Raw genomic sequence first — 13,546 nt, 5'->3', positions numbered from 1 at the left:
CTGCAGATGGCTTTGGACTTTGTAACCCATCACTTTGTAGCCCATGCCAGTAGCCCTAGGCAGAACACAGGCAGGACTGACCTTGGCTGGTACCTCCCAGGAGGCTTTAGAGACAGCACACATAATGAACAGCTTCAGACTACAACCATGTACCACCTCCAAAAGTGGCACACTCAAAGGTGGACTCAGTGGCCACCAGAGTCTGACCAAAGTAAGTTCTGCTCTGTGGGGTAAGGCCCTGAAAAGCAGATCCTCCACAGTGGTTGGAGGTTGTATTCAGTGGTTGCAGCCAGTACTTGTAGCTGATCCACCTGGGTATAAATCTTTCCCATTGATGTGCCAACAGTAATCAAGGCTCAACTACAACAGGAGGGTATATACATAGGGTTGTGGGGTTGGGGTACAGCTGGAGTTCCCAGCTTGGGTGATTGAGAAGGCTGTGCCACTGGACCCTACAGGACACCTACTACATTAGGCCACTCTACCAAGCCCAGAAGACATAGCAGCTCTACCTAATACACAGAAACAAACACAGGGAGGCTGCCAAAATGAGGAGACAAAGAAACATGACCCAAATGAAAGAACAGATCAAAACTCCAGGAAAAGAACTGAAAAAAATGGAGACAATCAATCTACTAGATGCAGAATTCAAAACACTGGTTATAAGGATGCTCAGTGAACTTAGTGAGAACTTCAGTAAAGAAATACTAAGCATAAAAAAGGTATGCAAACAAAAAAAAAACCAGTCAGCAATAAAGACTACACTAACTGAAATGAAGAATAATTCACAGGGAATCAAGAGTTGAGTAGATGAAGCTGAGAATGAAATCAATGATTTGGGATATAAAGAAGCAAAAAACACTGAATCAAAACAGGAAAAAGAAAAAAAATCCTAAAGAATGAAGATAATGTCAGAAACCTCTGGGACAACTTCATATGTATCAATATTTGCATCATGGTGGTGCTGGAAGGAGAAGAGAAAGGAAGAAATTACCTACTTGAAAAAATATTGACAGAAAACTTCCCTAATCTGCTGAAGGAGATAGACATAAAAGCCCAGGAAGCACAGAGGGTCCCAAAGAAGATGAACCCAAATATACCCACACCAAGGGACATGATAATAAAAATGCCAAAGGTTAAACACAAAAATGCAATCTTAAAAGCAGCAAGAGAAAAGCAGTCAATAACTACAAGGGAGCTCCCATAAGACTGCCAGTGGATTTCTCAACATGAATGAAAAAGGTGAAGTTATTAAGAAGTACAAATTGGTTGTTTCAAGATAGTCATGGGGATGTAAAGTACAGCATAGAGAATATAGACAATAATATTGTAATTATGTATGTTGTCCAATGGGTGCAAGATTTATTGAGATGATCACATAGTAAGTTACATAGGAAATTACATAACTTACTGGTGTAATACATCTGAAAGTAATATAATATTGTATGTCAACCATAACTGAAAAAAAGATTAAAAAATAAAGTTCCAAAACTCAATTTACACACATTTTTCAAGACTGCAGTTATGGTTTGGTTTAGAGGGCACCTGTGTTTTTTTACAGACTTATGAGAGACTCCCATTTACACACCTCTGACCCTACTTACCATAACAAGAGTCCGTGACTGAGCATGAGGCAGCAAAATCCATCTGCAGAAATGAGTCCTCATTCACAGCAATGTCTGTAGTGACTAGATAACGGGTGCTGGCCTTTTCGATGAAGACCAGGGCATCTCCAGTAGAGCCACATACAGGCATCTTGGTGCCTCCAGGGTGAAGTAGCCATTTTCTACTCTCCAGAGTTGTAAAATCATCCTCCAAGACTGTATTGCCAGAAATATTTCCTCCAATAAGAATCTGGAATATATTTTAAAAAACCCACAAATTTTTAATTTGGCTTTAAGATATAAGTAAGTGCAGTCTTTTTTGTTTGTTTTCAGCTGTCAGAACAGAACTGGCATTACACAGCAAACACAACATTAGGGCCCTTTCAGAATGCTCTAGTTTATGTGGTCTGCTTGCCCATCTGGCAAGAAGCTACAGAAAACAAATTGAAGGATTGACAAAACCATTCACAGCCTTCATGGGCCAAATTGTGCCTTTGGAAATGACATGTGCCCAACCAAATTGGGAAAGCAAAATTTGGCTAACGTGATTATTTTTCATGTAAAATTTTTATTTAAGGATAGCTGTATCCTAAGGCATTTTGTTTTAATTCTTTGTATGGATTCTACAGTTTGTTAACAGGTTCTGTTTGATATGCATTGTATTATGTATGAATATCCTTTAGAGTTGTCCATAGGATATTACGGAGATTTATTTATTTTTTTTCTTCAAAGGCTAGGAAAGAGGATTTGGGAGTTATTGCATGTGGCACCAATGCTAATTTGCACATTTTCCTTTTCAGAGAATTATAACCTTGTCTCATGCTTGATAAAGTACTTCTATCCATATGGCAGAATCCTCTCTGAACAGGAACTGGGCCCTCTTTTGTGTCCTTTATTTTAATAGGCTCAGGCAATTGAAGGAAAAGATAATGAAAGGAAGTTAAACGCCATATCTAATTTAGCTGTGTGCCATGGGGCTAGTCACTCAACTGTCTGTCCTGGGCTTCCTCTACTGAACTAAGGGGTTGGAGTAAATGCTATCTAAGGCCATGTTCAGCTCCAGTGACAAAATTATAGCAGTTACCCTAAAGGGACTGACCTGGTCGATAACCCAGGGACTGTAGAAGTGCCCATTTTCAGATGGTTGCCACCAGCGAAGGCGAGTGGAAGCAGAACGGGCTTTCATGGGTATCTCCAGGGCGATGTACCTGCCCACGTTGCTGGAGTTGCTGAAAAGGAACTCTTGAAGGAGGCTCCACGAGAGGCCGCCATTGAGAGAATATTGCAGAAGCACAGGCTGACTCCTGGGATCTGGAACACCTTTACCACACCCCAGTCTCACGAAGAACTGCACAAATCTGACATGAGTAAATTTACTGTAGATATCTACTTCAGTGAGAAATTCATACCATTAGCAAAAGACAAGCACACAGGGTAATCAGGGAATGCATGGTTTACTGAATACAAAGAATTAATAATGTCCAAGGAAATAATTTCAAAGCCCAATTTTCCTTTTAAACATGAAAGGCAGCTAGTAAAATGTGAAATCTGAAAAAAAGGCAATTCTTCACCCGTATTTACATTTTGCGCCCTTCCACAGAGGTGAGTCTGAGGAAAGGAGCATTTGCTGTACCCTTTGGCTACTCTGTAAGTAGATGGGAAGGGTTCACCAAGTTTGGGAGTGTATTGTTACCTACTTAAGATAAATTTGGATCCTTGTCCTTAGTATCTGAAACTGGGAGAATATAACCAATGCAGTTTATGTCATTTATTGGCAAAATTGTCCATTTTCAGGTTATACCAGTAGTTTTTTTTATATTGCATATTACTGGTTTTGGGAGACACATTTAAATTCACAGTTGTTAATGCAACTTTGTAAAAGGTCAGGCATCTTTTGTAAGAGGTGTGTGAAGCCTGGGCTTTTTTTTTTTGGCGGGGACAGGGAAGCATAAGTGTGTAGTGATGATGATAGTGGGCTGTGCCAACTTCTGACTACTGCTGGGTCTGCGATGCATGGTACTGGCCATCAAGAACTGTGGCGGCCAGCCAGTGAAGCCTGTCCAGCTGGCAGGGAGGGTAGACAGAGTGGCAGCAAGCAGCTGGGGTGCCAATGAAAACTAGCTCGCATGTTATCACCGGCAGGCAAGCGGCTGGTGCCTGGTCTGGCTGCTGTGCTACCTGGTAATGCAGAATAAATTTCATGTGTTACACAACACACACACACCCAGTTAGGCATGCAGGTCATGCACATGAATACATTGTAGCTTATAACAAAGGTTATAGTTCCATATATAAAGCCGTGCATGCTTCATGTGTTCTTCCTCTCCCCCATCTCCATTTACTGGGTATTCATTTATCTCATAACCTGAGAAAATTGGGATTTTACATGGAGCATTTTGAGGTTAATATATGCAAATCCTACACAGCATGCTACAGAGATGAGATAAATAATGGAGCTTTTAACATTGGATTAATTTTTAAAAAGCCATGGTTAGTACCTAGTGATGTTTATATCTATAAAAATAATAATCATTCATAGAGAAAAACTTTTAGCCAATTCTCTACTTGTATTGGGAACGTGTTCATATCAATTTAGTCATAGATAAACCATGTAAGGTTATTTAGAAAAACCTAATAATTTTTAAATTAGACAACTCAGCTGCCAAAAATAAATTGAAAATAAAGAGCATCAAATTAAGTCATATGCAGGAAAATAGGATGGTGATAAATAAAATCTTGCTTCTTCTAACTCTAAAACTATTATCCCACAGATAGAATTGTATTTTCTATGAAGCATAGTCAAATTTATAAATTCAATAAATAAAGATTTAGGAGGAAGAAAAGGATAATATGTTATGATATATTTTAATTTACTCTGAAATGTTTCAAAAAACAAAAACATCAGTTTTTTGTTCACTTGCAAAAATAGGTCAGGGTTCCATTTTACACATGTAGATTCTCTTTTTTATCTTCCTGGCTAAGTGTCTGGCGCATCAAATGGTCAAAGGATATACATTTTGACGGGACATAATCCTCTGAGTGAGTTTAAAATGTTTGTTACTGAGTGACTGTGCTCAACTTAGAAAATGAATGCTTAGTACGTATGAGTGAACCATTGGGAAGAAATGTTTATAAAAAGTAAGGGCACACCTCAAATGTTCTTAAATTGTTAATGGATATAAAATTAATTGTGAGTAATTTGAGAATGTATTATATTTCAATTAGGCTTTCTTCTAAGCATGGCATAAATAATTTCTACACAGTCCAAGTGCTAATGAGAAATATTCTATAGAAGATGGATAAAGAAGATGTAACTTTATTTTCCTGAAGTTAAAGTTAAATATTGTCATTTCCTAGTCACCATCTTGAAAAAACACCAGATATTAACTTTGTCTGTTTATCTGTGTTTCATTTCTGATCTAGTTATTGCACAAAGCTCTCCCAATTTTATAATGAAAATTATGTAAGTTGTGTCTTAATGGAGTTTTTGATAAGAGAGAAACAGCATTTCCAACAGAAGACCTCGTCTTTGAGGTCTCTGCTTCTTTCTGATTCAATTATTTTCTGCCACTGTACATTATATGTAATTTCCCAACAGCATTCAAAAGTGATTACCTAGCATGTGATAAATCCAGATCTCGTGTCATCAACATGCGCAAACCCTCTTCATTGAAAAAGAGGTTGTTTCCACTGGAAAGGATTCCACACTTCCGAGATGGCTTTCCACCACTCATTAATAAGAATCTATCAGATTCTAGCTGACCTGAAAAAGGAGAAATATGTGGTTTACCTATGATTCCAATTACAGTCATATTATTTTTTAAGGATTATAAGTGCTTTGTGTAGTTTTAAAATATGAAGTCGTAAATTTCAAAGTCGTAGAGTTTGGAATAAGAGGTCTCTTCAACATTTTAGCATATCTGAATTGTTCATCCTTGGCTATATAATCTAAGGGTTCACATGAGAAAAGGAGGGGGCCCTTTCCTGAGTATCTATGGTCCAGCCAGATGGGCTCCTCCTTTCTGCATCTCTACACCTCAAAAAAAGACACTAGCTTATCAGTGAGTGAGAGAGTATAATGTGGCCTTTCCACAGGCTTCACTGTGTTCTTGCTACTGTGAGGGCGGACAAGTGTTACATAAAATAAGGAACAAACTGGCAGTGACCAGAGGGGCAGTGGAGGGGGGATAACAGGAAAGAAGGGAAGGGTCAAGTCAAGGAACCTGTATATAAAGGATCCATGGACAAAGAGAATGGCGGTGAGGAAGATTGAATGTGGGAAAGGGGCGCTGGGCAGGGCAAGAGAGAGAAATGGGGGGAAATGGGGATGATTGTAATTGAACAACAATAAAAAAATTTAAAAAAACCCACAGTTTTAATGGGAGAAATTTTAGTATAACTTAATATTTTCTATTAGACAGTACCTTTCAAAACTAGCTCTCAGATCTCCTCTGATATTCATCTTAGATCCACTTCAGTTTTTTGATTATGGTAAAATGCACATAACATAGAATTTACCATTTTCATCATTTAAAAATGAACAGTGCTGTGGCATTTGCCACATTCCCAATGTTGTGTAACCATCACTGCTACCTAGTTCCAGAAATTTATCATCATGTGTAAAGAGAACCTTGTCCCTATCAGGCAGTCACTCCTCATTTCCCTCTCACCCAGTCCCTGGTAACCACTAATCTGCTATCTGTATCTATAGATTTGTCTATCTTCAATGATTCATATAAATGGAATCATATGATATATGGCCTTTTGTATGTTACTTCTTCATCTGCTTGATGTTTTCAAGGTCCATCCATGTTGTAGTAAGTACCAGCATTTCATTCCTTTTTATGGCTAAAGAAATAATGTATTGATATACCTAACTATAATGTTAGAATGTACCTTAAAACCATAAATATAACAATTTTATATGCTACTTGGAAAAAAGAAAAAATCTTTAATCCCACTATCTTAGCAGATAGTTATAACATTTGTTTAAGACTTTCTTTTATGAGGATATTTTCCCATAGTTTTATCCAAACTATGGCTATGCATAGAGTGCATATCCAAAGAATATATAATTGAGAATCATTTCAATTGTTAAATCATATAATTTTTTTCATGATTTAGCCTTATCTTCACATATAATAACATTAGATACAAAGTATAACTGAGATACAGAAAGTGATAAGTGGCTAATTAATGTGTTGGTGATGAAGCAATAAAAGGAATTCATACTCCGGAAACTTATGCTCTCCACCTAAGAAAACTAGCCCTCCATAGAGATTTTATAAAATTACCATTAGTGAGAAATCACATGTGAAAGAGAGTAATGAAAATAACCTTAGTTTTTCTTAATTATGTTCTTGTTCACTCTCAATGGCTACTGTTTCAACAATGGAACCCTATAAATTCAGAACTAAATGAAGACTTGGGTGGTTTCAATTGTACTGATAAATAATAAAATATTAGAGTAGAACTTAATGATTACTTTAATATTATACCTGTGTTTAATATGTAAATTCTTTTACAAAGCTACATATAATTTATAAGAAAAGATAACCTTCAAAATCATCCTTGAGAAAATCAGGATTTTTGGTGCTTATTTTACAGGTTGGACCTGAGTAGCCAGGATCACATATGCACTTGGTTCCATTGATACAACTCCCATGTCCATTACACATCTCTTCACACTGGGGACCAATGTAGACATTATCAATGGCCCATGTCACTGGCTGAGAGCCAGCAGGGTAAAATCCTTGGTACCATCTGAAACGCACAGATCTGGAAAAGAGGTACAAGTCTTTCAAAATTTAATCAACAGAACAACATACTTTCAAAGTAAGCACATCTGATCAAAGAGCAGTGGGCAGTTACTACCCTGGCACCACACACAGAAAGAGAAAACATAAGTCAACATGTCAGGGACACCAACTCCATTACTCAGTGGGATTTTTCCAGTCAGATTCTTGGTTCTGGTAAGCTTTCCCCAATACTATCAGTATGTCAAAAATTCCAACTTTTTCAATATTGACTTTCTGGGTGAAGCTTTCTCCATCCTACTATCTGCACTCTGTATAACTAATCTTTTATTTTAATTGAGGTAAAATTCATATAACACAAAGTAACCATTAACTATTTAAAGTATACAATTTGGAGGCATTTCGCAGATTCACAGTGCTGGCCAACCATCACCTCTACAGAGTCCTAAGACATTTTCATCATCCTAAAAGAAAACCCTGTGAGTATTAAAAAGTCCCCCTACTCCCTGCTTCTGACAACTACTAGTCTACTCTCTGTCTCTATGGATTTACTTATTCTGGGTATGAACTCATACAATATGTGACCTTTAGTGTACGGCTTTGTTCATTTAGCAAGATGTTTTCAAGGTTCATTGATGTTCTAGCAAATATCAGAATTTCACTCCTTTTTTGACTAAATAATATTCCATTGTATGAGTATACTGTTGAAAAATGCCCTGCCTGGTTTCAGAAGCTGTAATCCCCCATGACTAAAAGACCTTAGGAACATAAGCCACTAAGGAGGCAAAGCTTATCTTCCTGGCAGGGGCATTGCCTCTGCCTCCTTTTACTTTATCCTGCTTGGTCTTGGGTGGATGACTGATTAGCCAATGATGGGTAAGATTCCTCAAGGGAGGAATGACCTAAGACAGGCATGGTTGTGAAGGGGCCTTCAGGGAAGGACTTGGGGGCCTATAAAAAAGGGGGTGATGGACCCTCACCCCTCAGCTTTGACATAGCCTGAGTCCTCATTCTGTCTGTAAGAAGTCTCCCAATGTCTTGGCTATCTGTACCTGTCTGACTTGGCCTTACTTCCCCTGTCTGACTTAAGCCAGAAACAATGCTGAAAGGTAGTACAGCCCTGGGGCAGAAACAGGTGGTTTCCCAGGGCAGTCAGGCCTAAGAAAGAATGCATAAAATCCTGGGAAACCTGCTTTGCTAACAATGTCCTCAATTTTCTGATAAGGGTCCAAGCATAAAATGAGTTTGTTTCCCAAAGTTTTATGGTCCTTTAGCTATCTGACCTTGACTCAGAATAAGCCAACATACTTCTTTGAATGTTATCTATTGTTTGATTATTACTACCTGACGATGATGAATGAGGACCTCCCTTGATGTAATGCTCCCATAAAGCAATAAAAGCCTATCCAGCCAAGGGTCAGGGTACTCTCTCACTCAGAGAGTGGTCATGCTGTCCCTTTTCTCCACAGGACATCTGTAGTCTGTGTGAATTTGTTCATTGTATCCACAACACCTTGGGCACTGCTGGCCCAAGTCCGCATCAGTATACCAACTTCATTCATCCATTCACCAGCTGATGGATATTTGTTTGTTTCTACCTTGTGGCTACTGTGAATAGTGCTTCTGGGAACATTCATGAGGGAATATTTGCTTAAATACCTGTTTTCAATTCTTTTGGGTAAAGTAGTGAAATTACTGGGTCATACAGCAAATAATTAATCACTTAATTAGTTTCTCTTGTTCTTTCTCTTCCATAATTTTGATGAAATTTCCATTATTATAGTTACCAGAGGTGCATGTATTTAAAAGCATACCCATTTTCCTTATTGCCTATGAACTAGGGGCCAATCTCCATGTCTGTTTCTTCTTTGCACCTTCCATGGTGCCCCACACAGTGTGTAGATACACTGGGTGCTCAATAAATCTTTGTTGTGTGTTTTGTTATGAAAAGCCTTAATGGCCAAACTAAAGTGTTTTGGATTTTATTCTACTGGTCAGAGAGAATCCTAAAAGATTATTTTAAAGAGAGGAATGACAAAATCAGGTTTATTTTAGACAGACATCTCTTATTTTTTAATTTTTTATTGTATCAAAGGTAATTTTTCTTTTTGTTTGCAAGTGAATTGTCTTATATTGTTAATGATAACTTAGCCCTTTGGAAATAATCTACATACTTAGGTCAAAGTCCAGAAATAGTTTAGCACATTTTATTATGTACAAAACTCAACTCAGGGAAGAAGGATTTATTTTAGAGGGGACAGATATAGAGGTGGTATGTATATTCATTTTGGTATCCTGTGAGTGTCTAATTTTCAATTATCATAGAAATCAAATACACAATAATTTTTAAAACAGAAATTAGAAGTCAATATTACAAGACCCCTCATTTCACTGTTTATAGCAAGACTCTAACTATATTAAGCTGCCCCCAAAATGCCAGTTTAAAATAACATTTTACTTTCAAATACTTATCAGAGTTTAGTCTTGGCAAGAAGCTCTTCCTACCTTTTGAACTTTCAGACTGCTGAGTTGAGGGAAATGGCTGGAGTTTTCTTTGGAACAAAAGCTTGCATGGACTTTTAACTTATTTATTCAAATGTTCTGAATACAAATGAACCACCTTAGTTGGATATTTATTATTGTTCACCTGCCTTGACACAGAAACTGCAAGTGCTATGATAAAGGGGCTGAAAGGTCTGGTCTCACTGTGGTTGCCTTCTGCTGAAATCTTATTTTGTAAATTTCTCACTGCCACCCTCCCTGGCGAATGTCAGCATCTGTTCTCCTAAGCCAGTGATATTCAAAAGGATCTGTTCTTTAAGTGTAAACTTAAAGTTTCAAGCACACAACACTGCTTTCATTAAATAGGGATTTTGGTTGATTCATTATGAAGCCGTATAAAGCAAAACCAATTAGGAGTTTCAAAGACAAAAGACTTTAGACAAAAAGAACACAAAGATGATGTGAATAAATTCAACGGAAGCTCAATACTTACACTTCAAATGTGAATTGACTATATATGGAGGCAAAAATGGCCATTTCTGCACCTGATAACATGTAAAATACTTTTTGTGGTGCCCATTGTCCAGTAAATGCACAAAGAGGGGTACTTTCAACATGGGTTATGCATTTTCTTTTTAGGATCCAGCACTTGTGCCATTATTATGTACCATGCTGAACACAAACCAAGGGATGGTTCACTGAGTTGGAGAAAACTTAACTTTTGCCTTCCAGCAATTCATGCCTGTGTGGGTTTTAAGAATACTTTTAATTCTTTTCCTGAAACAAGGGCTAGACAACATTATGGAAGCAAGTTCTCTTTTGCAGAAATGGTTGAAGGCGTTTGAAAGATAGCTGTATACAATCATGAGGGTGGGCATGCCTCCTTAACAGATTTACTTTCTTTTCATAGAAATAAAAATAACATGAAATACAAATAATATGATGGTCTAAGTTCTGTGCCTTTATAATTGGGGGAGGTCTATTTTAAACTGACACCCTGTACCAGTCAGTGAAAATACGGATCTCTGCATTTTTCTTGTTCAAATTGCCAAATCACATCACCATGCCTTATGTGCAAACAGCCTGGTGGACATAACCAAATGCTAAGTGAGGCGGGCTCCATGACACCAGAGCACTGTCCTAACAATGGGTCTCTTCACTCAGAACCTCGGATTGGCAGATCTTTGTGACCTTATCTCCTGCTCTTTTAAATAGTATTATTTCCATGCCAGTCTTCGTTATCAAAACAATCTAAAGTCATGGCCTATAACCCACATGCAGAATTGTTTCCTACTTAATGTAATGCTTAGTTGGGCAATGAAAGGAAATTAGAGGTCCATTAAATTAAAAACCTAGAGCTTCTCATACCATAATGGTCATAGTATTGGTCATGGGTGCCCAAGTGATTGGCTCTCCAGGCTTTTTCCCGCCTATACTGCCCATGAGCAGGGATTTGAGGCAGCCATTCTTCCGTTGCAATATTTGGCTTTCTGGCCATAGCTGACAGATTCAGATTTTCTTTCCTAGAAGTGTGGAATCATGAGTTTCAAAAAATGAGAGCTGTGGTTGCTGAATGATGTTAATATCAGCGTGATAAAAATGAATATCATAACTTTTGTTGCTAATGGCTTCATACTTCCTGAGTGGAGTTGATGTTATTATCCCCCAGCATGTTTCAAATAAATTCTTCCACTTTTTACTATGCCTCTCTATATTTCTTGTAATATATCATATTGAATAATACAACTGATTTTTTGGATAAAATGTTTTTCTTGAGCTACCCATGCCCAGTTTTTTTATAGACGAGCTTATCTCCACACCCCTAAAGCAGTTTCCTGGTTGTACTGGCTGAGTCCTCAGCTCTACTTATTCCTATGGTCTCCAGAGACTCTCCTTGCCTCCTCAGTTCTCATATTTAAAGATTCTTGAGGACATTTTGCTTAGTAATGCTTTTTCAAAAGCATTTGAATAATATCCTGCTGTAAATAGCAATAATAAATAATATATTCAACAACACAAAATATTAAAGCCCTTAACAATTAAATTATAAAAATTATGTGGATTATATGAAATATAAATAGATTTATGTTAAAAAAAACTTCAGACTTTTGAAAATTCCCTTTGGCCTTTTTGGAAAAGTACTAGTAATTTTGCTTGAATACCTAAGACTTCTAATCATGCTGTTTCATATTAGGAATGTAAATGTATTTCTATGTTCAAGTATGATATTAATACTTTCTTTTTTTGATACAACCTGAAATTATAAATTCTGTATTCTAAGGGCAAAGACAAATTTGAGGCAGGCTGCTTTATTGACTTCCTCTCTTTATTCACTTATACTATTAGTTTCATTTTTTTTGAACTACATTTTTCATTTCATTTCTGTTAGAATTGAAGTCTTTCATCTTCAAATAGATTTTCAACAGGAGAGTCAAATACAGGGTGAGGCAGAAGAAGGTTTACAGTTGTTCATATAGAACAACTGTAATAATAAATAACAATACAAAAATAAACTGTTTCATCTACTCATAACTGTGAACTTATGTTTGCCCACCCTGTATATATAAGAAGAATGCTGAGAGAGGTTAAAAAACTAGAAATGCCTGGGGGAAGAGTGCTAACAATTTTTTATGAGACACCAGAACATTCTGTGAGCTTCCATGCTCCACATGTGTCTTCTCCTGATGTGAGAAACATAGGTAGATATTTGAAAGTCATACAGTTCTAAGTGCATTTATATTGTGAAGAAGAAAGGAGTGGGAAAGGGTAAGAACATTAGGGAAAAAACATTTTTCTGTTGCTTCCTAATTTATCTAATAAAGACCCACGGGGACATGAATCCTCCAACAGAGCACAATCCCCATGCACTCTTTTAAATCTATCTCCAAACCATAAGTTAGTAGTATGTTAGCTCAGTGTTCTATGTTTTAAACATACATCAGTCTGTTTTAAGTGGAGAACTGAAAAAGAACTGTAAGGTAGAGATTTCCCCCTGACAAAGTCAATGATGATGTCAGGAAGAAAACTGTCAATGAAAACTAAATGTGGCATGAAGCAGCATGTTCTTACCCGCAAAGGTGCAGTTTCCCGAAGTGCACAACCTCTCTCCTCCAGCCCTGGGTGGTTCCTGCATAGTAGGTGCTGCTTGGGTGGTGCTCAGTGGAGCACAAGGAGCTGACGTGGCTGCTGCTGTGGTAGCAGAGAGGGAGCAGCAGGTGCCAGGTCGCCCCAAAGTCCCGTGAAAATTCCAGTCTTACTGGATCAGCAGATGAGCTATCAGTTGAGCACCCAACATTGATCTTGGGGAAAAAGAAAAAAAAGATACAGATTATCTCAAAGCAACAAGCCTTGAAATGATCCCCATTTCACTATTTCTTGAGTTCATTTTCCTGGAAACTGTCTTGCTAAAATATTTAATACTATGAAATTCTGTTTTGCTTGAATAATATCATATATTACCTTTAAATAATATTTTTTCATAAAGAACCTCAACAGGTCTCATGAAAAATTTATTTCCCCTCATTTTATAAAAAACCAGAAAGTGAGTAAGGCAGAGGCTGGCACAGAATTCCAAATCTTACCTTTGGCCTAATTTCATAGCCAAACCAAGCAAATAGTAATGGAAAGACTAGTTCCCTAATTCTAACCATGAGGTTCGTCAAGTCTGCTAGACGGGGAGATCTT

At 37.4% G+C, this 13,546-nt stretch overlaps 1 protein-coding gene across 1 annotated transcript in view; it reads right to left on the bottom strand.

Moving 5' to 3' along the window:
• RELN (reelin) overlaps window positions 1-13,546 on the bottom strand; it is a 573,805-nt gene that overhangs the window by 67,964 nt on the left and 492,295 nt on the right. The window contains 5 exon segments of the mRNA XM_053668927.1: window positions 1,605-1,854; window positions 2,704-2,962; window positions 5,220-5,367; window positions 7,162-7,382; window positions 12,932-13,161. Coding sequence (XP_053524902.1) covers window positions 1,605-1,854; window positions 2,704-2,962; window positions 5,220-5,367; window positions 7,162-7,382; window positions 12,932-13,161 — 1,108 coding nt within the window.

This window comes from Artibeus jamaicensis, unplaced genomic scaffold, assembly GCF_021234435.1.
Source record: "Artibeus jamaicensis isolate MK-2021 breed Jamaican fruit bat unplaced genomic scaffold, CSHL_Jam_final contig_518, whole genome shotgun sequence".
Lineage (NCBI taxonomy): Eukaryota > Metazoa > Chordata > Mammalia > Chiroptera > Phyllostomidae > Artibeus > Artibeus jamaicensis.
The sequence above is the reverse complement of the archived record's forward strand: the minus strand, read 5'-3'. Positions and strand labels throughout refer to the sequence as shown.